Source organism: Mercenaria mercenaria, chromosome 1 (assembly GCF_021730395.1).
Source record: "Mercenaria mercenaria strain notata chromosome 1, MADL_Memer_1, whole genome shotgun sequence".
Classification (NCBI taxonomy): domain Eukaryota; kingdom Metazoa; phylum Mollusca; class Bivalvia; order Venerida; family Veneridae; genus Mercenaria; species Mercenaria mercenaria.
Window position 1 is genome coordinate 84,292,353 of NC_069361.1, and position 27,128 is coordinate 84,319,480.

A 27,128-nucleotide genomic window follows, 5' to 3' on the forward strand; every position below is an offset into this window, starting at 1 on the left:
GATACAAATGTAGTGGAAAGTAATGAAAATGCCCAAAAATATTGGCAAAGATTATTGACTTAATATGGACAATACTAAGTTTTAATTTGTTTCACATTCATTTCTTCATTTGTGTGTGTGGAAGTTTGCCAATGAAGTTTGATTGTTTTGTGGGGTTTAACCCTTTAAAAACCCTTCTAAATTTCTTTAATGAACTGCTCCTTCTCTCAATTCGGACAGTACCATTAACTGTTAAAAGGGGTGCATACTAAAAAGATACTGACTGAATGACAAACAGTGCAGGTCATCAGACTTCATGGATGTGCAGGCTGATCATGATCTGCACAAGTCGCAAAGGCAGAACTGTGTTCAGCATGATAAGGGTTAAAGTCACAGTCCTGTTGTATCATTGCAGTACAAACCAAAATTAATGCCTGGACCTGATTTAAACGTCAGGACATTACTGTTACAAACATATTTTATTTTCCCTTAGTGTTTTTCACTTTTGTTGTTTCCCTTTATTTGGTGATAATTTTGATGTTAATCTCTCATGATACTCAATTTTTAGCCCACCATCATCAGATGGTGGGCTATTCAAATCACTCTGCGTCCGTGGTCCGGCGTCCTTCCGTCCGTCCGTCCGTCCGTCCGTCCGTCCGTTAACAATTTCTCGTTATCGCATCTCCTCAGAAACTACTAGGGGGATTTTGACCAAACTTTGTCAGAATGATGTATTGGTACCCTAGTTGTGTCCCCCTGAAAATCAGACTGGTTCAACAATTTTTTAGTAAGTTATGGCCCTTTGTTTATTTCTATAATTTACATAGATTTATATAGGGAAAAACTTCAAAAATCTTCTTGTCCAAAACCACAGAGCCTAGGGCTTTGATATTTGGTATGAAGCATCATCTAGTGGTCCTCTACCAAGAAGATTCAAATTATTTCCCATGGGTCTAATATGGCCCCACCTCGGGGGTCACATGGTTTATATAGACTTATATAGGGAAAAACTTTGAAAAACCTCTTGTCCAAAACCACAGGGCCTAGGGCTTTGATATTTTGTATGTGACATCATCTAGTGGTCTTCTACTAAGTTTGTTCAAATTATCCCCCTAGGGTCAAATATGGCCCCGCCCCGGGGGTCACATGGTTTACATAGACTTATATAGGGAAAAACTTTGAAAATCTTCTTGTCCAAACCACAAAGCCTAGGGCTTTGATATTTGTAATGTAGCACCATCTAGTGGTTCTCTACCAAGTTTGTCAAAATTATCCCCCTAGGGTCAAATATGGCCCCGCCCTGGGGGTCACATGGTTCATATAGACATATATAGGGAAAAGCTTATAAAAACTTCTTGTCAATAACCTACAACATTCAGATTTGGACCACATGTATGGTTTTGTGTGGCAAGATGAACCTTGACATGAGTTGACCTTGATATTGACCTAGTGACCTACTTTCACATTTCTGTAGCTACAACCTTCAAATTTGGACCACATGCATAGTTTTGTGCACTGAAAAAAACTTTGACCTTGACATTGACCTAGTGACCTACTTTCACATTTTTGAAGGTACAGGCTTCAAATATGGACCACATGCATAGTTTCGTGTTCCGAAATGAAATTTGACCTTGATTTTGACCCAGTGACCTACTTTCACATTTCTCAAGCTACAGCCTTCAAATTTGGACCACATGCATGGTTTTATGTACTGAAACAAACTTTGACCTTTACATTGACCTAGTGACCTACTTTCACATTTTTGAAGGTACAGGCTTCAAATTTGGACCACATGCATAATTCTGTATTCCGAAATACAATTTGACCTTGATTTTGACCTAGTGACCTACTTTCACATTTCTCAAGCTACAGCCTTCAAATTTGGACCACATGCATGGTTTTGTGTACCGAAACAAACTTTGACCTTTACATAGACCTAGTGACCTACTTTCACATTTTTGAAGGTACAGGCTTCAAATTTGGACCACATGCATAGTTCTGTATTTCGAAATAAAATTTGACCTTGATTTTGACCTAGTGACCTACTTTCACATTTCTCAAGCTACAGCCTTCAAATTTGGACCACTTGCATAGTTTTGTGTACCGAAATGAACTTTGACCTTAAGATTGACCTAGTGACCTACTTTCACATTTCTGTAGCTACAGGCTTCAAATTTAGACCACATGCATAGGATTGTGTACCAAAACAAACTTTGACCTTGACATTGACCTAGTGACCTACTTTCACATTTTTGAAGATACAGGCTTCAAATTTGGACCACATGCATAGATTTGTGTTGTGAAGTGAAATTTGACCTTGATTTTGACCTAGTGACCTACTTTCACATTTCTCAAGCTACAGCCTTCAAATTTGGACCACTTGCATAGTTTTGTGTACCGAAATAAACTTTGACCTTAAGATTGACCTAGTGACCTACTTTCAAATTTTTCAAACTACAGCCTTCAAACTTGCACATGCATAGTTTTGTGTACAAAGAACTTTGTCCTTGAAATTGATTTAGTGACCTACTTTCACATTTCTCAAGCTACATCTTCCGAATTTGGACCACATGCACAGTGTTGTGTACAGAAATGAAATTTGACCTTGAGCTAGTCATTAAGTCTTGAAATTTGGAACACTCAAAAATGGCACATTGGTGGGCGCCAAGATCACTCTGTGATCTCTTGTTCATTTGATTCTCATTGTGTGTGTGTCTGTGTGCGTGTGTGTGTCTCGAAAATTTGCCCTTGTCTTTGAAGTTTATTTGTTCGTTTAGCCTAAGCCTGCTCTCCGCAAGTGATTCTGCCTTTAATGTTACTGCCCAAATTGAATGATGGACCAGTCCATTTTAGAAATTTAGCAGGCTAGAGGTTAATTGGTTTTAAAGTCACACAGTACAAGTTAGATTATGCGGTAATATTCCAGCTTTAATGGAGGTTCCCTCCAGGCATTATCTCGGGCTCAGACAGGCACCTCGGTAGAGTCACTGACCATACATAGTCCAGGTAGATGTCTTCCTTGCATGATTTTTGAAACCACGGATACCCTCTATATATGTCTTGGAAAACAACTTATTCATTGGTAAAACATTTGCAGGCGATCTTGGTTTATGTAGGTGAAGAAAGGGCTATAATTTCTAGATGTAATTTTAGAAAATGATTTTAAATGGAGTAGAAATAAAAACTTGAAAAAAAAAATTCTTTTCAGGTATTGAGCTGAACCAGCAGAATTTAGTTGCCAGAGTCTGACTGACCAGCCTTATTTCATGCAGTCCAGTAATTTGCAGAGTAAGCTGTGAGCTGATGAAACAACCCCTGATGACAAGTCTGGTGGTAATGAAGACACTTTTCCTGGGGTAAAAAAATTATTAAAACATACATCCTGAAATGTTCATATACATCGGGAAAAAAAGTTTTATGTTTAAGGCTTTAAAATAGTGTTTTAAGACCTGTCTATTAAGATACCTTTGATACAAGCATTTACTTAGAAACAGATTTTGATACCAGATTATTACACTGTCTGAATTTTTTTTTTATAACACAACGTGTCACAAGCCTGCTAGCTTAGCTCATTAATAGGGAGAGCGCAGATAAAAGGATTGCACAGTTATGAGTTCCATCCCTGGGTGAGGGGTTATGTTCTTCGCGATGATTCGATAAAGACAATCATGTCGGAAATCATTTGTCCACCACTGATTCATGTGTGAAGCTGGTAGTGATTTGCGGAAAACAGGTTCGTACTGGTACATAATCCAGGAACACAGGTTACGTTAACTGGCCGCCGTTACATAACTGAAATACTGTTGAAAAATAGTGTATTCCTACTAGCATGTCACTTTAATGGACTAACAAATGTATTTTTATTAGTAGGGCACAAATAGTCTTTTATGTTTAAAATTTGAAGGTGGTATCTCATCAGCCTTTTCCCATTGGCCCATTAGGCGTAAACAAAAATTGTTTCCAGTATCCCAACCTACCCTAAAATTTTGGCCCGACCCTAAAATTTAATGTTTTTTTTGGCCTTGGAGAAATTTTTTTTTCAATTTTTTTGCTTTAATCAAATCGACTTACTGATGCTCTGAAGGCATAACCCCTTTATTTGCATTCATTTTTTGACATGAAAATAATTTCCAAAAAGTCACACTTAATAAAAAAACAATTCCCCCCAAAAAAATTACCGACCTACCTACCCTTTTTTTGAGCATGTTACGGAAACAAACATTTTTTTTTTATGCATTGTGGATTTCGTCAAACAGGTTAAGAAATGGTTTCTTCTTTCTTGATTTTTGGAAAGATACTTTTTTCAACATATATAACATAAAGTGACTAGCATAAAATGACATAAATTTGTGTTTTCATTTATATGGTTTGTTGTAAATTTTTGAGATTTTTTTGCCCTTTCCTAAGAATTGTTGTAAAGCACTGTTCACATTACGTAAGATTTGCACTTAGGTGCAAAAGTCATGCCTGACCTGAGCAGAAGAAATCTTATGTACTATTAACCAAAATGTGTGGGAATTTTGTGTTTTTTTGTTTTTTAAACAGTGGGATAATGTTTTTATTTTAAATGACTACTCGGCAGCAAGGCAGATGCTACTTTCACATTTATAAGTTCTTAAGTTCAAAGATGTTCAACGAGTGGTCAAGGATTTGGTCAATGAGTGGTGAAGGATTTGGACATTAAACAGTCAAGGATTTAGACAATAAGTAGTCAAGGATTTGGTCAATGAGTGGTCAAGGATTTGGTCAGTGTGTGGTAAAGGATTTGGTCAGTGAGTGGTCAAGGATTTGGTCAGTGTGTGGTCAAGGATTTGGACAATGACTGGCGATGGATTTGGTCAATGAGTGGTCAAGGATTTGGTCAGTGAGTGGTCAAGGATCTGGTCAGTGAGTTGTCAAGGATCTGGTCAGTGGGTTGTCAAGGATTTGGTCAATGAGTGGTCAAGGATTTGGTCAGTGAGTGGTCAAGGATTTGGACAATGACTGGTGATGGATTTGGTCAATGAGTGGTCAAGGATTTGGACAATGAGTGGTCAAGGATTTGGTCAATGGATGGTTAAGGATTTGGACAATGAGTAGGCAATGATTTGGTCAGTGAATATTTGAGGAGTTGGTTATTGAGTGGTCAATGGTTTGGTAATGACTGGTGAAAAATTTTGTCAAAAATTGGTCAAGGATTTGAACAATGAATGGTCAAGGATTTGTTAAACATGTGGTCAAGGATTTAGTTTATGAGTAGTCAAAGATTTGGCAAAGGAGTGGTCAAGGATTTTGACAATGAGTGGTCAAAGATTTGGTCAATGAGTTGTCATGGATTTGATTAATGCATGGTAAAGGATTTGGCCAAGGAGTGTTCAAGGATTTTGACAATGAGTGGTCAAGGATTTGGTCAACGAGTTGTCAGAGATTTGATTAATAAGTGGTAAAGGATTTGGCCAAGGAGTGTTCAAGGATTTTGTCAATGAGTGGTCAAGGATTTGGTCAATGAGTTGTCAGGGATTTGATTAATGAGTGGTAAAGGATCTGGCCAATGAGTGCTCAAGGATTTGATCAAAGAGTTGTCAAGGATTTGGTCATCAAGGATTTGGTCAATGATAGGTCAAGGATTTGGTCAACAAGTGTTGAAGGATTTGGTCAATGAGTAGTCAAGGATTTGGACAACAAGTTGTGATAAATGTGGTCAATGATTTATACACTGAATGGTTAAGGATTTGGTCAATAAGTAGTCAAGGATTTGGACAATCAATGGTAAAGGATTCAGTCAAGGAGTGGTCAGTAAATATATAGCCTAGGATTTAGAGAATTAGTAATGAATGATTTGGTCAATAAGTGGTCAAGGATTTGGTCAATAAGTAGTCAAGGATTTTGTCATTGTGTAGTCAAGGATTTGGTCAATGAGTGGTCAAAGATTTGTTCAATCAGTGGTCAAGGATTTGGACGATGAGTAGTTATAGATTTGATCAATAAGAAGTCAAGAAATTGGACAATGAGTGGTGAAGGATTTGGTCAATGAGTGGTGAAGGATTTGGTCAGTGAGTGGTCAAGGATTTTAACAATGACTGACTGGTGAGAGATTTTGTCAGTGAGTTGTCACGGATTTGGACAATGAGTGGTCAAGGATGTGTTGAACAAGTGGTCAAGGATTTGGTCAGTGAGTGGTCAATGATTTGGACAATGACTGACAGGTGAAAGATTTTGTCAATGAGTGGTCACAGATTTGGACAGTGAGTGGTCAAGGATTTGTTGAACAAGTGGTCAAGGATTTGTTGAACAAGTGGACAAGTATTTGTCAATGAATACTTAAGGAATTTGTCAAGAATTTGGACATTGTGAAGTCAAGGATTGTGGCAGTTAGTTGTCAAGGATTTGGTCAATAAGTGGACAAGGATTTGGACAATGGCTGGTGAAGATTTGGTCATTTAGTGGTGAAGGATTTGTTCAATATGTAGCTCAATATTTTGTCAATAAGCGGTCAAGGATTTTGGTTGATGAAGGATTTGGTCAATGTGTGGTAAAGGATTTGGTCAATATGTAGTTTAGGATTTGTTCAATGAATAGTCAAGGATTTGGCCCGTGAGTAGTCACTGATTTGGTCAATGAATGGTCAATGAGTGGTCAAGGATTTGGTCAATGAGTTGTCGATGGTTTGGACAATGAACAATGAAGGATTTGGTCAATGTGTGGTTAAGGATTTGGATAATTAGTGGTGAAAGATTTGGTCAATGAGGGGTCAACATTTTATTAATGAGTAGTCAAGGCTTGGGTCAGTAAGTAGTCAATGATTAGTCAAGGATTTGGCCAATGAGTGGTAAAAGGTTTAATCAATGATTGATCATGGATTTGTACAATGCGTGGTCAAGGATTTGGTCAGTAAGAAGTCAAAGATTTGCACAATCATTTGTGAATGATTCGGTGAAGGAGTGGTCAAGGTTTTGGTCAATAAGTAGTCAGTGAGTAGTCAATGAGTGGTCAAAGATTTGGTCAATGAATGGTGAAGGAATTGGTCAATGAAGGGTAAAGGATTTTGTCAATGAATGGTGAATGATTTGGTCAATGAGTGGTCAAGGAGTGGTCCAGGATTTTGCAATGAGTGGTCAAGGATTTGGTCAATAAGTGGTAAAGGATTTGTTCAATGAGTTGGGTTTTTTGGGGGGGGGGGGGGGGGGGGGGGTTGGGGTTTTTTTTGTTGGATTTAACATCGCACAGACACATGATAGGTCATATGGCGACTTTCCAGCTTTAATGGTGGAGGAAGCCTCCAGGTGCCCCTCTGTGCATTATTTCATCACGAGCGGGCACCTGGGTAGAGCCACCGACCTTCCGTAAGCCAGCTGGATGGCTTCCTCACATGAAGAATTCAATGCCCCGAGTGAGGCTCGATCCCACATCGATATGGGGCAAGTTATTTGAAGTCAGCGACTTTAACCACTCGGCAACGGAGGCCCCTTGTTCAATGAGTGGTCAAGGATTTGGACAATGAGTGGTCAAGGATTGGGTTAGTAGTGGCTAAGGATTTTGCAAGGAGTGGTCAAGGATTTGGTAAATAAGTGGTCAAGAATTTGGTCAATGAGTAGTCAATGATTTGGTCAATGAGTAATCACAGATTTGGTCCTTGAGTAGTCACAGATTTGGTCTTTTAAATGGTGAAGGATTGGGACAATGAGTGGTCAAGGATTTGGTCAATGAGTGGTCATGAATTAAGTCAGTGAGTAGTCACAGATTTGGTCTTTGAGTGGTGAAGGATTTGCACCATGAGTGGTCAAGGATTTGATCAGTGAGTGGTCATGGATTTGGTTTATTGGTTAACTTAATATCCGGTCTTCAAGTACATAGAGTAATGAAATGTATCCCTTGTACTTATTCTTATTGTGATCATTGCTAGGAACAAGATATTACAAGTTCTTGTTAAATTTGCTACAACACATACTATATGTGAGTTTTTTTGTTATTTTTTTTTTTTTGCCAACTAAAGCATTTTTCTGATTGTAACAAGGAAATACTGTTGATAACTGACCAAAAAGAAGTTGCAATCATTCATTATATTGCAGATCATTTTTAGCATTTACTAAAACGGTTTAAACAAAGGGAAATTTTCATACACGGTACATGGTTATGAAAACTCACATCTGTCACAGAACAACAAGTTTCACCATGTATAATGTTCAAAGCTTCTTTCAAAATGGATTATTATTAGGATCTGTTGACATTATAACTTTCTAGACTGTTAAAATATTTCCCCTGACATGAAACTTTATACTGTATATTGCAAAATGACAGTAACAGTATTCTAATTAACAGTTTGGCATACCTTAGCACTTGTTTCATCCTCCACTGATTCTTGTGGAGAAGTTGTTGTTTACTTGCAGTGGAGAAGTTGTTGTTTCCTTGCAGTGGAGAAGTTGTTGTTTCCTTGCAGTGGAGAAGATGTTGTTTCATTGCAGTGGAGAAGTTGTTGTTTGCAGTAGAGAAGTTGTTGTTTCCTTGCAGTGGAGTTGTTGTTGTTTCCTTGCAGTGGAGAAGTTGTTGTTTCCTTGCAGTGGAGAAGTTGTTGTTTACTTGCAATGGAGAAGTTGTTGTTTCCTTGCAGTGGAGAAGTTGTTGTTTCCTTGCAGTGGAGAAGATATTGTTTCCTTGCAGTGGAGAAGTTGTTGTTTCCTTGCAGTGGAGAAGTTGTTGTTTACTTGCAGTGGAGTTGTTGTTGTTTCCTTGCAGTGGAGAAGTTGTTGTTACCTTGCAGTGAAGAGTTGTTGTTTACTTGCAGTGGAGTTGTTGTTGTTTCCTTGCAGTAGAGAAGTTGTTGTTTCCTTGCAGTGGAGAAGTTGTTGTTTCCTTGCAGTGGAGGAGATGTTGTTTAAGTTTTTGTTTACTTGCAGTGGAGAAGTTGTTGTTTTCTTGCAGTGGAGAAGTTGTTGTTTACTTGCAATGGTGAAGTTGTTGTTTACTTGCAGTGGGACCGCCTTGGTAGCCTAGTGGTAGAGTGTCCACTTTGAGTGCGGGAGGTCGTGGGTTCAGTCCCCGGCCACATCATACCAAAGACGTAAAAAATGGTACTAGCAGCTTGGCGCTCAGCATTAAGAGGGTAGTGCTAGGACTAGTCAGCCCGGTGTCAGTATAATGTGACTGGTTGGGGTATCATGTCACGTGTCTATGGTGTGATATTCCAGTGAGGCAACACTATAAGGTTGGGCATTGTGCTCACTGCTACCAGTAGACACCATCATTTGTATGACTGAAAAATTGTTGAAAAAGACATTAAACCCTAACACACATACACATACTTGCAGTGGAGAAATTGTTGTTTACTTTCAGTGGAGAAATTGTTGTTTACTTTCAGTGGAGACTAGCAGTGGATAAAATTGTTGTTTACTTGCAGTGGAGAAGTTGTTGTTTACTTTCAGTGGAGACTCGAATTATTTTGTACTGAAAGAATTTTCTTTTACATATACACGGCCTGTAAACACTGGCTCGTCCTCTTTGAGGAGATGAGTTGAAAAAAGAGCCAATGATACTTCCGAGGAGGCGCTAATGACCGGAACTTCATGCAGAATGTAAACAAAGAAGAAGGGTGAGTTGATTGTTTCCTTTCTCCGATAAATGTAAGGCCCTATTTTAAAAAATAGCCAATGTAGTTCCACTCAGAAATGATTATACTTTTTAAATATGCAGGCCATTTTGCAAGGTAAATGCATTCCTTGACGTGAGAACTTTTGAAAGTTGGAAAATACAGTAAGTCCAAACCAAAAGTGGACATTTTCCCATATATTTCACCCTAATTTACACAAATTTAAGATTTTATAGTCCCTGCATCAACCTTGCTGAAAAGCATATCTTACTACTGCATGACTTACGTGGTTTACTAGCGTGTTTATCCCGTACACGTGCATTTATCACCATGTGGAGGAGCCAACGCCGCAGAGGAGGCGCTAAGAACCGGAGTGGGAGCCAAATCACTTTGAAATTTAGTTTTTTTTTTAATGTGTCATCAATTCTCACATACCAGATCTTTATCATGATTTCCTTGGATTGTGACAAACATCTGATGGATGATGTTTTAACAACATCCTATTCATTTCCTTAGAATGTATTACGAGATATTTGCACTTCTCTTTTCTTTTGCACTTATCTAATGATGGGCTATCATGGCGTTATAAGTTGTATAATTATGATATTTTCTGTGAAAGGGACATTTCCTAATGCACAACGGTTTTCATGTCCAACGCATTTTGGATTTTTTAATAGTTAGTGTTAACTTTGTGGTAGTCTTGAAATGCAATTGCAATATGTGCTTCACTAGGTATTTACACATGCTAAATAAATATAATTGTTTACTTGTAAATTGCTTAATTCGATTACATATACGTATATGAAAATGCTAACACTCAAAATACCTCTCCCAGATGTTCTAACGATAACAAAGAAACTGAAAACGTTATATATTTATTCCCCTGTCGAACCGCATGTATCATATAGCTTTTGTCTTATCCTTGTCCGTTTGTCAGTCGTCGTTCTGCAGTCAAAGTCATATTAATTAGTTATTATTTAGTACTGGGAGGGTGCCATCTGTTGAGGCAATATTTGATGTCAGATTTGTTTTTAATTAATGCTACGTAGTAAGAATGGGTATTGACCGTTACTGAGCTTACAGTTACAGAATTATAAATACAGTTTTCTAATTTTACTTAAATAACGTTTGTAAGGAAACATGTATGTTGATACTTAATTTCCAGCTAGCGCGATTCACTGATTTGCCGATCCTATTCTGCGGAATATCGAAAAAAAAATCATTTCTTATATTTACATTATATAGTATCGCTGTCTTTCTCGATTTTATTTATGCTTTCAAATAACTCTTAAAAAAAAATGTTTCTAAATGAATCAGAAAAGACATAAATATATTGAAAAGATAAAAAAAAAAAAAAACAATTTAGCAAAAATATCGAGGGAGTTTTATAAATAAAGTGTACATTCTAACATGACCAGCAATGCTTAAATCGTCAAAACGATATTGTGTTCACGTCGCAGTCGGAGTCGGCGTCGCCGTTGGAAATTGTTTTTTTATAAAGTCAAATATCTCTGTTACTATCAAAGCTATTGACTTGAAACTTAAAACAGTTATTTACTATCAAAGTCTACACCAGGAGAAACAATCTCTATAACTCTGATTGAATTTTGACAGAGTTATGCCCCTTTTTAACTTAGAGTTTTAAGTTTTATAAAGTTTTACTGGCAAAGTTAATTCAGAGTCAAGTACTGAGAAAAGTCGAGTGGGCTGTCTTATGGACAGCTCTTGTTATTTTAGGTAGATTATGTGCATTTGGGTAGTATAATACAATTTCAAGCATCAAATTATAAACATTAAAACGGAATAGATATTACATTGCGAGAACGAAAACGCTTTATACGAGTGTTCATCACCTAGGAAATGAACTGGTCAGTGGCTCCGACTCTGGACTTTTGCACCTCCTCCAAGGCTTTGGCTCCTCCTCTTAGCCAAAATTGAGCATAGAGGGGTAAAACCCGCCGTTAAAACACATAAATAATACAGATTTAACATACCATTATGGGAAAAATTGGTACAATGTATATTTACTCTTATATGTGTAAATTGGGACGAAATATATGGGTAAATCTCCACTTTTGGTTCGAACTTGCCCCATTTTCCAACTTTCAAAAGTTCTCACGTCAAGGAATGCATTTACCTTGCAAAATGGCCTGCATATATAAAAAGTATAATCATTTCTGAGTGGAACTACATTGGCTATTTTTTGACATAGGGCCTTACATTTATCTGAGAAAGGAAACAATCTACTCGACCTTCTTCTTTGTTTACATTCTGCATAAAGTTCCGGTCATTAGTGCCTCCTCGGAAGTATCATTGGCTCTTTTTTCAACTCATCTCCTTAAAGAGGACGAGCCAGTGTTTACAGGCCGTGATATATCTCTATCAATTTCAGTGAGCATAAAGGTATGTCACCTTGGCTGTTTTAAGTTATGCACAGGATAAGGCCTAAAAAAAATTTTCTTTGTTTCCGGTAACATGCTCAAAAAAATTATGGTAGGTAGGTCGGAATTTTTTTTTGGATTTTTTTTTTATTAAGGGAGACTTTTCAGAAATTATTTTTGTGTAAAAAAAAATTAATACAAATAAGGGGGTTATGCTTTTAGAGCATCAGTAAGTTGATTTCTAACATCATTGGCCATGTTTAAAGCATAAAAAGTGCTGTTTTGCAACTTCTTGTTAAAAAGTTGAGAAAAAAATTCTCCCAGGCCATAAAAACATCTTGGGTCAGGCCAATAATTTAGGGAGGTTGGGATACCAGAAACAAACATTTTTTTTTACGCCTAAATAAATGACTGATTTGAAAATGGTATTCAGTGAGAATCAATAACTGAAGCAGACTTACTAAATCAGTTTTATGACAAATCAGATTTATTGACAAATTCCCTGAAAAGTTTTACTTCAGTACAATTTTTTTTATAATACTATATATCACTGATATAAATAATTATATAAATTCCAAACTTTGCATGCATTTTTTTTTTAACTTTCATTTTTGAGAAAATTTCTAGTAAAGTATACTAAAAATGTATAAAATTTAAAAAAAAAGAAAAATTGTAAAAAGAAATAAAGATAAGCCATAGGAATAGCCGAAATCAAAGAACTCATCCTCCACTAGATGAAATCTTACTGCAGTGCATGTAGGGATTGGTATTTTTCTAACTTTGATTGATTTTCAACATTTTCGTTTTATGTAGAAAGTTTTCTTATCCATATACATGTATACTATAGCTAGTGAAGTAAAATGACTGTGAATACTCATAGTATTACACCTGTTACATAGTGAAAATGTTGAAATAACTTGTGTTTAAATCAGAAACTACTAGTATGAACCGGTTTGAACCGGTATTGAATATACTGATCTGCCAGTTTAATATTTGAGTGCTGCTATACAAAAAGACAGCCCTATAACTTCGTATATAGCATGGATCCAGATCAGCGTGCACATCCGTACAGTCTAATCTTTATTCTTCAGATGCATTGGAATAAACATACAGTATGGATGTGCACTGATATAGATACCGCTGGTTATAGAGCCATAACATCGGTATTTGCTCAGCGGTGCTCATGTTGCTTACCAAGATTCTCCACAACTGCACCACCAACAACCGCACAAATATTTAGCTGTTCTCTACAGGTAACTGCCAATTTCTCTACATGAATCAGAGGTGGAAGACAAAATGACTTCAGACACGATGTCTTTTATCAAGTGGGCACAGAGAACATACACATTGCCCCCAGAGATCATACTCATAGCTCACCACCGCCCCCCCCCCCCCCCCCCCCCAACACACACACACCAAATCTTTAGATCTGTACTCCCCCTATTTAACTAAGCAGACAGGCTTAATATTGATTAGACTTGTAAGTCTAAATATTGATCTAAATATCACTTTTGTTTTGAATGATATGTCAGATCCTGTAAGAGAAGGTTCACTAACCCCAGCTGAGAACAGAAAGTTCACTAACCCTATTTGAGAGTACAGAGCTGACAATTTTCCTCAATTATACTGTTCAGTACAGGCTAATGCGTAGTATTGTTTTGTAGATCAATCAAGAGGATGTCCTAGAGGTGTGGCTTATAAAAAAAAGGATTGCCCAGTGGAGATTAATGTTGAAAGGCTCGGCTAATGTGAATACATTAAACATATATTTTGAACTGAGAGGCCTGGTTTATGAAAACAAGATTGATGTAAATGGAAAATGTATGAGGTTTGAAGAGGTGTGGCATAAGAAATGATGAACAGAGAGTGTTGCAAACTGAAACAGTAAGATCACACGATTTTCCAATATTTGATTCATATATTTTATTGTAAGTTGGTAACAATATTGATGTAAAATATTAGTCCAGGTAGTACATGGATAGGATGTGAGTGATAATTTCCTGAAATCATTAAGATGCTCCAGAAATCATTAAAATGCTTCTAAGCATTGTGAAATATGAACTTGAACTCTTCCTGAATACTCTTCTCTTTTAAATTTTCAAATTTTAAAGCCTATTTTGCCCCACTCTCCAGTATGAAACATGTGTCCTAATAACAAAAGTTTTGGGTATAAACAATTTTCTCAGCATGTGTTGGGGCAACTTCATCTCCACATCAAGTGACCTCCGTAACCTTGAGCCACGCCATGTGAAAACCAACATAGTGGCTTTGTGACCAGCAGGGATCCAGACCAGCCTCGGGGCATCCATGCCGTATGGTCAGGATACACGCTGTTCGCTAACGGTTTCTCTAATTGCAATAGACTATGAAAGCAAACAGCATAGATCCTGACCAGACTGCGCAACTGTGCAGGTTGATCTGGATCCATACTGGTTGCAAAGCCACTATGTTAGTTTTCTCATGGTGGGCTCAAATGTTAATGGATATTAGAGTACTGTTTAAGCCAGTGCAAGGGGGTGAGTGGGGTTGCATATTACATTACCAATCAGTCAAACCAAATCTGTTTCCATCCAGGTATGAAGTTTGACATCTAGACTTAGCATTTGGCTACCTTTTACATGTAAGTGTTTGATGCCCAAGGTATGTCTGTATTTTGATTCTTTACATGGCCTTTTGTACGGTTTCCAGGGTCTCAACTTTTTTAGAATCTGCATAACTATTTTGAGAAATCTTTTGTCTTTGAACTTAACATTCTGATACAATGTACTTTGGTGATATGTGAGGTCTTTTGATGATTTCAGTTTGATCAATATGCAAAACTGTCTGGAAAATATGCAAAACTGTCTGGAAAATAAGATGTTTTCTGATGATAACAACATGTGCTCACTAACAGTAAGTATATATTACAGGTGAGAACTAGCCCTGGCTATCTTTCACTACTTTGGATTTTGCTGTTGATCAAATACAAGACATATCTCATTGTCATCATGGCAGGAGGAAATATCATACTGAAAGGGGTGAGTGTTGATTTTGTTTTATTTAGATTTTTTTCAAGTAATTTTATTTTATTTCCACTTAAATTTTTTTTAACTGCATCTCTCACTTTAAAGTTTACTAGTTGGTAATAACTGAAATCACCTGAAGTGAAAGGTATCTTAGAACAAGAAATATCTTTAAAAATGATAGTCGGCGAATTGTAATAAGGAAAGAAGTTTATGAATTTTTCATCTAACATTCATCTTTCATTTAACATTTTTCAAATTGCAAAACTAAACAACGCACTTTAACAATTTAAATGGTTCTCTTTTAATTTTTCGCAAAGGTTTCGTAGGGTTGCAATTTTGTTTCGTTTATCCTTAGACGAATAATTACAGCAGTAGTTTGATGAAGATTCATGAAGCGGTTCATGAGAAGAGGTCATTAAACGTGTTTATATTTTTAGCTAAATTGGTCCCTATCCCCATTTGTAACAAAATAGCAGGAGACCTTACGATATTGTTACACATCGAGTTTGATAAAAATCCATTACATTTTAGTGGTTAATGCGAAGAAAGGCATATCTACTTTTAGCTATAGTGGTCCCTAATAGGGCCCAAGTTCCTATATAAATAAATTTGGAAGAGGACCTTATAATGATGCTCCAGACCAAGTATGACAAAGATCCACCAAGCTGTTCATGAGACGCTGTATAAATAACAACTGAAAAGTAGATCCATCAGAAGCACCGAAAACAAGGCAAACAGTGAAAATTGCAGACTCGGTTTGATTGAGTCTGTTAATGAGCAGTAATGGAAAATGCAACACTGCCCACGCCCACTAGCACCGGCTTAAGCGGTATTCAATCTTCAAATCTAAATGAATTGAAATCAATGATCCCGAAGAACCAGAAAATATTACAACACTGAGATGAAGTCAAAGGCATTTCTAGTTTTAGCTCTAGCAGCCCCTAAAAGGGGTCAAATGTCCCAGCTGAACAAAGTTGGCTGCGGGCCTAATAAAGATGCTACAAATCAAGTTTGATTAGAATACATGAGAAAAAAATACATGAGAAAAAAATCAATTAAAGGATTTTTTTATTTATTATTTTTATTTATTTCTAAAATAGGTCAACTGATCCCGCTTTAACAAATGCATATTCGTTATTCATGAATCTCTGGACAATGACGTCACACCTATAAAAAAGTGAAGGTTAAGCAAAACATACCACTGTAATAATTTCAATAATTCTGTTTCATAAGCAAAGTTTGACCGTAGTCATATCACATAGATAAACTGTATGCAGCGTACCTTCATTTCAGTGTAATGAAATTCAGTCATTATATAGAATATATATATAATGAAACAGATTTAAACTGAGTTCATTATTTGCATACCATACTAAAGTCACAAAAGCAGAAACCTTTTTATATACAGACGACAATTGTAACAAGGAAACTCTTTTAAAAAGCACTTCTCTACATGAAAGACTCTTATCACACCCTTATTCATGTGATACGCAGACCGTATTCAGCTCTTTCTTTAATTTGATGTATGTTGGTATTTGAACAGGTTGTTATCATATTTATTAAACTTAATTATCATTTTGAGATATATCAATATTCTTGCTAAATATACTGAGCCAAAGTTAGCTTTAAAACTGTAAACAGCGTCGTTTAGGATAAACGCTATGTCTACATTTCACTCAGCGTAGCACAATCAACACAGTGAGAGAAATTGACACTCTCGTCCAATCAGGCAGAGTGTTGCATAAATCTTTCATTTTGAAAAAATTATCTATGATGCGCTATCAAGCAGTTTGATTTGCAAACTGAAGTCACGTGGCATAGGTAACGAAAACGAATTTAGACGGTGTCGCCGAAAAAAATACTTTAAGAATAATAAAATATTTAATCTTGAGATGTTCTCTTCAAATGTAGCTAAAGTTAGATTTACGAAATTTATAAATAAAGTACATTGTAATTATGTATGTAGAGCTAAGTGGAGCTACATTCATAATTAGTTGTCATGCATTGCTTGTTAAAAGAAAATCCATTCTTATTTATCTATACAGTACAACTGTTTTAAACCTAATTAATTAAATACACATTTCATTTACGTGAACTTGTGCTTCTTTATTTCTTAAACACATAATTTTCTCAAGAATTTGGAACAGTTAAACCAAACTTTAAAAAGAATTGATAAAGTTGGATTTTAATTCTATGAATTCATGATAACCAGCTAAGTTTAAATTATTGTAAAATACGACATTATCATCAAAAAGTCATTCACACATGACACATAATATATCTTCCATAAAAAAAGTTTATGCATTAAAATGCATTTTTTTAATGGATAACAGTTCTTGCAATTAAGAAGTGATAAAATTAAAGCAAAATGATTTATGAGATATTCTAAAGCTCAATATTATATCCTTCCACCTCACATGATACAGCTAAAAATGATTCTTAAAGGCACTATCCTCCAGATTTGGCTAAAAAATAATCTTTCTGTCAAATTGAAGTTTGTTCAAATTATGAACTTTAGAATATGAGTTTTTATTTCTAAAATATTTTAAAAATTCTAAATCAAGAAAAAAAGATGACTGTGTCGGGAATCGAACTCCGGACTGCCGCAGCATGAAAGACATTTTCCCGTCGTCGTAATCAATAGTGCTATGGCGAAAGTAGTGAATTATGACTTCAAAATGTAGATATTTATAATCGAGACAGATAACCTGGAGTAAAACCGTTACAAACACTTTTTGATTTTCATAATAAATTAGTAAAGCCAGCAAAGTGTGTCAGTAATATTAAGTTTTAAAGCCTTCTTAAGAAATATAGCATATATTCCCAGATATCTAAGAAAACTTTTTTTTTGTTTTTTGTTGTCGAACGATCTAGAGGCAGGCCTTTTAAAATTCTATTACTGAAGTTGAAAGGTACTTACAAAAAAACCTATAAAACAGAATATATCCTCATTATGTTTAATGTAACGAAGCTGAAATTTCAGAGCATGGTCACAGAACAGAGTTTTCTTTGACAAAAAGAACTGTAATTTTTATAACTATAATTTGTTATCATCATCCTAGTCCTCGTCATCATCATCACTAGTATATTTAAATTATTTAATTGAAACCTGAATGTCTTTAAAATAATCAAGCTGAATGTTTTCAACTTGTGAATTATTCTGTAAAATTATTACTTTATTTGCTTTTAAATCAGACACCTAGGTTGCTGACTAGTTAAGACTGATGATTTTGAATTACTTGCCCCACAACTGCATGTTCAAAATCTTGCATGGGGTGTAGGATATTTTCAATTTAGGAAGCCATTCAGCTGGCTAACGGAAGGTTGGTGGTTCTGCCAAGGTACCAGATTGTGTCTGCACTACTGCCCAGATGGGCACATGATTGTGGTCCTTCTCCACCATCAAAAGCTGGAAAGTCACCATATGACCTAAGATTTGTCCATAGAATTATGATAATATACATGCAGTTTTCTTTTTTTGAGGAAGCAACTCTGAAATGGAACTATAGTCATGAAATTATGTTTTATGTAAGGTAAAATACATCTCAAGTTTGAAATGATGAAATAATGTCATCTTTGTTGCACTCTGCCCTCACCCCCCTCCCCCCCCCCACCCCACCCCCCATTAAGCTGTACTAAGTTGATTGAACTCTTCCTTTCTCAACATGGCACACCACTGAATCTCTCTGTGATCCAGTTAGTGGTCTGCAAATAATTAACTTCCAGAATATGTCTTATCATTAGTCCTCCACCTCTGATTCATGTGGGGAAGTTGGCAGTTACTTGCGGAGAACAGGTTTGTACTGGTTCAGAATCCAGGAACACTGGTTAGGTAACTACCCGCCGTTACATGACTGAAATACTGTTGAAAAACGACGTTAAAACCAAAAACAAACAAAAGAATATGTCTTAGTTTCTTTTTAGTTTCTTTATAGTAAATCTTACTAGAGTGTTTTGTTCTTGCAGGTACTCCTTTTAGTTGTAGTTGCTGTGGTAAAAGCAAAACCATGGTGGGCGAAACAGAAAAGCAACTGTAAAAAAAATTTTCCTGATGTAAGTATTAAAGCCCTCATACTTATTTACAAAAACATTGTCTTGGCATATGTTTTGATTGATTAGAATTTGTTATATGATTATGGCATTTTTCACAGTACCCGATTAAAAGACTTTTTCATCTTACCATATAATGGTGGTATTTTCCTTTGAAGTATAATAATTCACATTGTAAATGGGTTTTCTAAATACTAGTAAAAGTAGTAAAAGTAGTAATAGTGCTTTCAATCATGTTGCACCAAGGTATCATCCTCCACATGGAGTTGTGTGATAAATTAGACAATATGATATGAGCCGTGCCATGAGAAAACCAACATAGTGGGTTTGCGACCAGCATGGATCCAGACCAGCCTGCGCATCTGCGCAGTCTGGTCAGGATCCATGCTGTTCGCTAACAGTTTCTCTAATTGCAATAGGATCTGGTTACTATAACAGTAACATGATCTGCAGTGTTGTATTTGGCTTGAGTTGACTTTGCCAGACCTGCACATCCATGAGAATTTTTCTGTTTGTTTGTTTTTGGTTTTGTGTTTAAAGGATGTAATGTATTTTGACAGGAATGCCCACCTGGTATGGTCTGCCTTCCAGCAGGAAATTCGAACAACCCTAAAAGCCAGTTCAAATGCAAACCCTGTAAGTAAATGAATAATTGCATACCGGTACCACTACTGAACCACTATTAATTAACACTGAAGGTAAAAATGTTAGTAATTAGAATTCATTAGTTTATGTGGTACAGGTCATTAACTCAATTTGACAATTAGCTTTTATCATTTTGGGAATTAGCATTTCCTGTTTAACATGTTTAACACAGACATTTAGCGTAAAGTATATGGCAATTTGTATGTAGGGTTTAACAGTAAGAAATAGGCGTTTAGCATTAAATATTTGTCATTTAGCATCTTTAGGGGCAATCAGCATGGCTAAATGTATATTCTGAAATCTTTTCCATGCTTACATCTAGCCAACTTCTAGCTTAATTGTGTTTCTATTGTTCTAACAAATTGTTAAACTTGCTCCTTTGTATGCTATTGCTTTTTGCCAGATGCCATTGTTGCTAAATGCTATTTGCCATTTACTCACTTGCCAAATGCTATTTGCTAGTTGCCATTTGTTGATTGCTCAGTTGCTAAATTTGTTGATTGCTCAGTTGCTAAATGCTATTGGCCAGCTGCCATTTGTTGATTGCTCAGTTGCTAAATTTGTTGATTGCTCAGTTGCTAAATGCTATTGGCCAGTTGCCATTTGTTGATTGCTCAGTTGCTATATGCTATATACCTGCAGATTGCAAAAAAGAACCAAACAATTACCGTAGCTGTTGGCAAATAGCATTTATCAAATGACAGTTTGCATGCTTCAACTAGTGTTTAAAGTAAGAACAAAAGGATAATTAAATTTGATATAAATATCACTGTTTTTTGCAAGAAGTTTATGGAAAGCTTAAACTAGACGTCACTTGGGCCAGGAGGGGTTAAAACATGAATTCAGAATACTTTTAATTGTTATGTTTTCTTTGGTGTTTACAATGCATGAACTGAACCAGTCCAGTATATTTATCCTTTATGACACTATTAATTTTGGCACAACTAAATCAGACATTTCTATGTTGTTGTTTTTTTAACAATGACATTGAATGTGACATTTGGTGGTTGTTGTGAATATTGTGCCTACTGTTTAATTGACTGTTCTGCAGGAATCTCCAGGCTACACTAGATTTACAGTGTTTAATCTATTGCTATATATATGCTATTATTTCAGTGCTACATAGATGTATTATACTAATTAATGTAAATATATAAATATTTTGTTACCTTTTAATGTAGTGTTTTTAATATTGTTTGTTTTGTTTCTTTCTACCGGTATTTATCTGTATTACTTTGTTTTGTGTAGGCGATTGTGCTATCTTGACTCAATGTCATTTGGTTAGTCAGCCAGGACCAGATCAACTTGTATGTAACTGTACAGGCTCTGGATTCACTGGTGAAACATGCCATGAAGGTATTATAATTATTTACATTTGGGAGGTTGACACATACATGATACTTGTAGGTACTATATGTATGTGAGAGAGGTTGATATGTCGTAACAAAATGTACTGTATTTTTGTCGGAGAGGTTGATACAGTGTACTTGTAGGTACTATATCTAGGTGAGAGAGGTTGATACAGTGTACTTGTAGGTACTATATCTAGGTGAGAGAGGTTGATACAGTGTACTTGTAGGTACTATATCTACGTGAGAGAGGTTGATACAGTGTACTTGTAGGTACTATATCTAGGTGAGAGAGGTTGATACAGTGTACTTGTAGGTACTATATCTACGTGAGAGAGGTTGATACAGTGTACTTGTAGGTACTATATCTACGTGAGAGAGGTTGATACAGTGTACTTGTAGGTACTATCTTGGTACTTATCTCTATGTGAGAGAGGTTGTTACAGTGTACTTGTAGGTACTATCTCTACGTGAGAGAGGTTGGTACAGTGTACTTGTAGGTACTATATCTACGTGAGAGAGGTTGGTACAGTGTACTTGTAGGTACTATCTCTACGCAAGAGAGGTTGATACAGTGTACTTGTAGGTACTATCTCTACGCGAGAGAGGTTGGTACAATGTACTTGTAGGTACTATCTCTACGCGAGAGAGGTTGATACAGTGTACTTGTAGGTACTATATCTACGTGAGAGAGGTTGGTACATTTTACTTGTAGGTACCATTTATATGTGATAGAGATTGATAGATTCATTGTAATATAAGGTACTATATGTACATCAGAGAGGTCAGTACATCATACAATATTCAGGTCAGAAAGACTGATACATTGTACATGTACAACTAGTGCTAGTCGGGATATCAAGCATATAAATGTATGTCCAATTTCAAATACTGTAAGTGTAAAAATATTCGCAGGCTTCAAATTTTCGCGACATTCGCGGTGATCGACAGCCCGCATATTCATGATTACCGCAATTATTTCTACACAAATTTCAACTGAAAAGTCATATTTCTGCGCAAATGTGAACCATCTCACCTGTCATTATACATTTGTACCTTCATGTACCTTTTTTGTATATAATAAATATAAAAAAACTTGTTAGTTATTTTAATTTATTAAATTATTGAAAATGAAATTGTTTTTTCCTGTTTTGTTAAAACAAACATTTGAATGAAATACAATCTTACAATTGTTTTTAGACATTGATGAGTGTGCAACAAACACAGACAATTGTGATACAAATGCAGCGTGCACAAACACAAATGGAAGTTTCACGTGCACGTGTAACCAAGGATGGACTGGCAATGGAGTTACGTGTACAGGTAAGTGTTTCTGGTAGGAAATCTGATTAACGTTTTTTTGCCTGCAAGTTCTTATCTAAGATAAAAAAAACACAGCAGTATCTGAATCAGCAGATTGTCTTTCATGATTTTAATAAGATACAGACTGAATTGCAGTGTTTACTTAACATGGGGATGTAACAGTGAAAAATCAAATAATTTGAGAATCAGTGTTCTCTCACTTTAAGTTGTTTAAATTATGATTGAAAGTGGACAACATCAGTGTCAAAGACTATAAAGGAAAAAATTAAGTTTGAAATCAGGTTGAATATCACTCTAGAATTTGATTGGCTGTATCTGAACATTATCTTAAAACCTGTTTTAAGGTTTATTCTTTCAGATAAAGATATAGACTGCAGTTGAATTAAACAATTATATCTGTATTATTTAAAGGAACATTTACATAACCTGAATGAAATACAATCTTGCAACTGTTTTTAGACAATGACGAGTGTGCAACAAACACAGACAATTGTGATACGAATGCAGCGTGCACAAACACAGATGGAAGTTTCACGTGCATGTGTAACCAAGGTTGGACTGGCAATGGAGTTATATGCACAGGTAAGTGTTTCTGGTAGGAAATCTGATTGACTTTTTTTTGCCTGCAAGTTCTTATCTAAGATAAAAAAACACAGGAGTATCTGAATCAGCAGATTGTCTTTCATGATTTTAATAAGATACAGACTGAATTGCAGTGTTTACTTTACATGGGGATGTAACAGTGAAAAATCAAATAATTTGAGAATCAGTGTTCTCTCACTTTAAGTTGTTTAAATTATGATTGAAAGTGGACAACATCAACTTCAATATCAGTTTCAAAACATTAGCATTTAATAGGCTGTTTCTGAACATAGTCTTAAATTAAAACAAAGGTAACATTGAAATCTAAAATTTATCTTATCACTTCGGAAGGTGATTGTATAACAGCTGATGACTTTTGTTTCAGATAAAGATGAATTTTCAGACTCCAGTTTAAACAATTTTAATCTGTATTATTTAAAGGAACGTTTACTTGAATGAAACAATCATGATCTGTCAATTATTTTCAGACGTTGACGAGTGTGCAGCTGAAACAGACAATTGTAGTCCAAATGCAGAATGCACAAACACTGATGGAAGTTTCACCTGCATGTGTAACTCGGGTTGGACTGGCAATGGAGTTACATGCGAGTGTATTGATTCAAACAGTTGTATTGCGAATGCAGCATGCGTAAACACTACTGGCAATTTCCAGTGCTTGTGTAACGACGGTTGGTTTCACACTGGATATCTAGATTTATGCGAGTGTGAGAGTTCAGCCAGTTGTGATGAGAATGCAGCATGCATAGACACTCCTGCCAATTTTCAGTGTGTGTGTAATGACGGTTGGATTGGCGATGGAGTTAATTGCACAGGTAAGTGTTTCTGGTAGGAAATCTGATTTGTTTTTGCCTGCAAGTTCTTATCTAAGAACAATAAAAACAGGAGTATTTGAATTAGCAGATTGTCTTTCATGATTTTAATAATGTACATACTGAAGTACTTTGTTTACTTTAAATTGGGATGTAACAGGGGAAATCATAAAATTTGAGAATCCGTGCTCTCACTTTAAGTTGTTTAGATTATGCTTGAATGCAGACAACATCAGCATTTAAGGACATAAAGAGTAACCCTGTTTCTGAACGGAAGCGCAGGCTGGTCTGGACCCATGCTGGTCGCAAAGCCACTATGTTGGTTTTCTCATGGCACGGCTCATATTAAGACAATAACCTTTTTTCAAACATTATCTTACAGAGGAATGAAGTCCTAGTCAATGGCAGTCCAGGTTTGCCTGCACCAGTTTCAGTACCTGGATACTGCTGTGGAACCTCCAAAGAGGACCCATTGAAGATGACATCTAGAATCACAATGCATTTATATATCAATTCATGTTTAATTGGTAGATTTATACATTAAAATTATAATAAAATTTCACTTATAAATGTGAGTCAGCGGCACAGTGGTTAGCAGGTTGACTTCAACGCCAGTGGTCTGGGTTCAATTCCCAGTCGCGGCTGATATCCAGACTAGTGTTCAGTGCTGGGTGATTTACTTAAATTGGTACTGTTTCCAGCAGTATCGGCCTAGACTGGATGCTGGGGAGGTAAAGATGATGCCTACCATGGGCTCAGCTGGAAATAAGTTGTCCCATCCATTCCAGGTGGGGATTTCATCGACTACCCACGTCAAACAAGAAACCTTTTACCTTTTTATTAAAGGAGCAGACCTGCAGATGAAGATAAGACTTTCAGAAAGCAGTGACATTATCAAAGTTCAAAAGTTCTTTATTTTTTCTAGCAATGGCCTGTACACAATCTGTATTCTCGAAATAGAAATCTTTATGTGTAAGTTTGTATATGAATCCATTGTCCTTCTTTCATGACCAAGAAAAAAAAAATCTCTTTTTCATATGAATGTTAGAAAGGTATTGTGTGTTTATACATGTCTTAATATAGTAAATATAACAGATAACTGGCTAATAATTAATTAATTAATTCTTCTATAGATTTCAATGTGTTAAGTGTAATTAATAGATAAGCTCTCTTTTAAACATTCATTTGCTAAGAAATTCACAAACACAGTTCTGAATTACTACTTATTAGGCGTAAAAAAAAATTGTTGTTCGGTATCCCGACACTACCCTAATTTTTGCCCATGCCTAAATTTTTTATGGCCTTGGAGAATATTTTTTTCAACTTTTTAACAAAAAGATGCAAAACTGCACTTTTTATGCTTTTAACATGGCCAGTGATGTTAGAAATCAACTTCAACTTACTGATGCTCTAAATGCATAACCCCCTTATTTGTAATCATTTTTTGACAAAAAATAATTTAGGCCTTAAGTCCATTTAGCTTTCCTCTTAAACACCGTGAAGCATTACTCAAAACAGTATATTAATACTCCTTGTAAACATTAAACATAGTTATGCATTAATTCTTGCAGTTCAGTGTTTAGCTTGAACTGATGTGAGCCACGCCATGAGAAAACCAACATAGTGGCTTTGTGACCAGCATGAATCCAGACCAGCCTGTGCATCCGTGCAGTCTGATCAAGATCCATGCTGTTTGCTTTCAAAGCCTATTGCAATTAGAGAAACTGTTAGCAAACAGCATGGATCCTGACCAGACTGCGCAGATGCGCAGTCTGGTCTGGATCCATGCTGGTCGCAAAGCCGCTATGTTGGTTTGCTCATGGCGCGGCTCAATTGTAATTTTCGATGTAAATCACATGTTTACAGAAGACCAAGCATTCACCTCTGTTAAAATGACCTTGTACATACTGGTACCCTGTAAAATCATAAATTTCATGGTCATGAAATTTCGTGGTTCCAGCCAAACCAAAATAAATTAGTGGATTGCAGCTACAGGAGATGAAGTTGATGAGAACTTTGTTTGTTTGTTCGGATTTAATTTCGTGTATTGGCACAGTTTGGAAACCCACAAAATTATATTCCACCACGAATATTCATGATTATACAGTAATTGTTATGATTGCACAAATTAGTATCATTTTGACACATTTTTTTTTTGATCTTAAGTAATTGTTTTATTCTATGCTAAAATGTTTTACTTTATCATTAATTCGCTACACATTTTGTACACAGTTTTGATTTATGTTAGAATATTAATTTTTCTGAAATGTATGGAATGTTCGTGATAGAATTGTTGATATCATTTATCATTGTCATTTTACTTTGAACTTTTCTGTCTTTCCCCATAAATTCTGTCCAATAAAATTCTTGAAAAAATTCAAATGAGGAGTTTGTGATTTACTTGTGATAGTGTATTGCTAATGGTGTTACACTATGAGTGTTTAACCCTTACCCTGCTAAAGTTCTATAATGAACTTGTCCATCTTTCAATCTGGACATTACATTTAACTTTTAAAAGGGGTGCTTACCAAAAAAAAATACTGACTGAATAGCGAACTGTGTAGCACTGATCACAAAGGCCAAATCAATCGTGTCCAGCATGGTAAGGGTTAAATAGACATATATTGCAGGATATGTTACATAGCTTCAAAGGTGGTCAAAGAATACTAAGTGTTTTGAATCCTGTTCTGGCATTTTGTCATTTTTGTCAAGTCAGGGTTCAAGACAAGCAGATCCATCAGACTTGTATTGTACTAAAGTCAGTAAGAATGGGACACTGATTTTTTAAAACAAATCTGTAAACCTTCCTAGAAGTACTGGCACCATATAAAAAAGTGACCGCCAATTCTGAATATTCTGCAGTTTGTGTCTGCATCTCTCATAGACCCAGTGCTTCCTGTTCACTATGAAATCCAGCATAGAGTTTTCGCACAATGAATAATGGCCAAATTTTGAAACACTTGAACATACTGAATATTTGCAATAGATACTTATTACAATAATCAACATGGCCGACTACATAGTCCACTTCATCTGGGTTCCCTGAATGATGTTCGAATGTTTATTATGCCCCCCTTCGAAGAAGGTATATTGTTTTGCAGATGTTGGTCGGTCGGTCGGTCGGAATGTAGACCAATCCGTTTCCAGATGATAACTCAAGAACGGTTGGGCCTAGGATCATGAAAGTTGATAAGAAGGTTAGTCATCACCAGTAGATGACCACTATTGATTTTGAGGTCTGTACGTCAAAGGTCAAGGTCACAGTGACCCTGAATAGTAAAACGGTTTCCGGACGATAACTCAAGAACACTTGGGCCTAGGATCATGAAAGTTGATAGGGAGGTTGGTAATGACCAGCAGATGCCCCTATTGATTTTGAGGTCAGTATGTCAAAGGTCAAGGTCACAGTGACCAGGAACAGT

The 27,128-nt window shown here is 36.0% G+C and overlaps 1 protein-coding gene across 4 annotated transcripts; it reads left to right on the plus strand.

Annotated features, from left to right (window-relative positions):
• The first annotated feature begins 2,830 nt into the window (after window positions 1–2,830).
• On the plus strand, window positions 2,831–24,943 carry LOC123532012 (adhesion G protein-coupled receptor E1-like). Of its 4 annotated transcripts, none has more exons than XM_045313349.2 (11): window positions 2,831–3,335; window positions 13,587–13,806; window positions 14,497–14,542; window positions 14,832–14,939; window positions 18,894–18,980; window positions 19,538–19,613; window positions 20,871–20,978; window positions 22,172–22,294; window positions 22,754–22,876; window positions 23,365–23,709; window positions 24,089–24,943. In XM_045313349.2, the coding sequence occupies exons 4-11, from the start codon at window positions 14,910–14,912 to the stop codon at window positions 24,094–24,096; spliced, it is 900 nt and encodes a 299-aa protein (XP_045169284.1). In that variant the 5' UTR covers window positions 2,831–3,335; window positions 13,587–13,806; window positions 14,497–14,542; window positions 14,832–14,909; the 3' UTR covers window positions 24,097–24,943. The 4 variants fall into 4 exon arrangements, with proteins under 4 accessions (XP_045169284.1, XP_045169296.1, XP_053408854.1 ...); XM_053552879.1 differs by lacking the exon at window positions 2,831–3,335 and adding an exon at window positions 12,779–13,175; XM_045313361.2 differs by lacking the exon at window positions 14,497–14,542.
• Window positions 24,944–27,128: the final 2,185 nt, after the last annotated feature.

What these genes read in the sequence shown, in the direction of transcription:
- LOC123532012 (XM_045313349.2), top strand. Translation starts at nt 14,910, where the DNA reads ATGGCAGGAGGAAATATCATACTGAAAGGG. An exon ending in GAAATATCATACTGAAAGGG is followed by an intron (nt 14,940 to 18,893) that starts GTGAGTGTTGAT and finishes TTGTTCTTGCAG; the next exon opens with GTACTCCTTTTAGTTGTAGT. An exon ending in TGGTGAAACATGCCATGAAG is followed by an intron (nt 20,979 to 22,171) that starts GTATTATAATTA and finishes AATTGTTTTTAG; the next exon opens with ACATTGATGAGTGTGCAACA.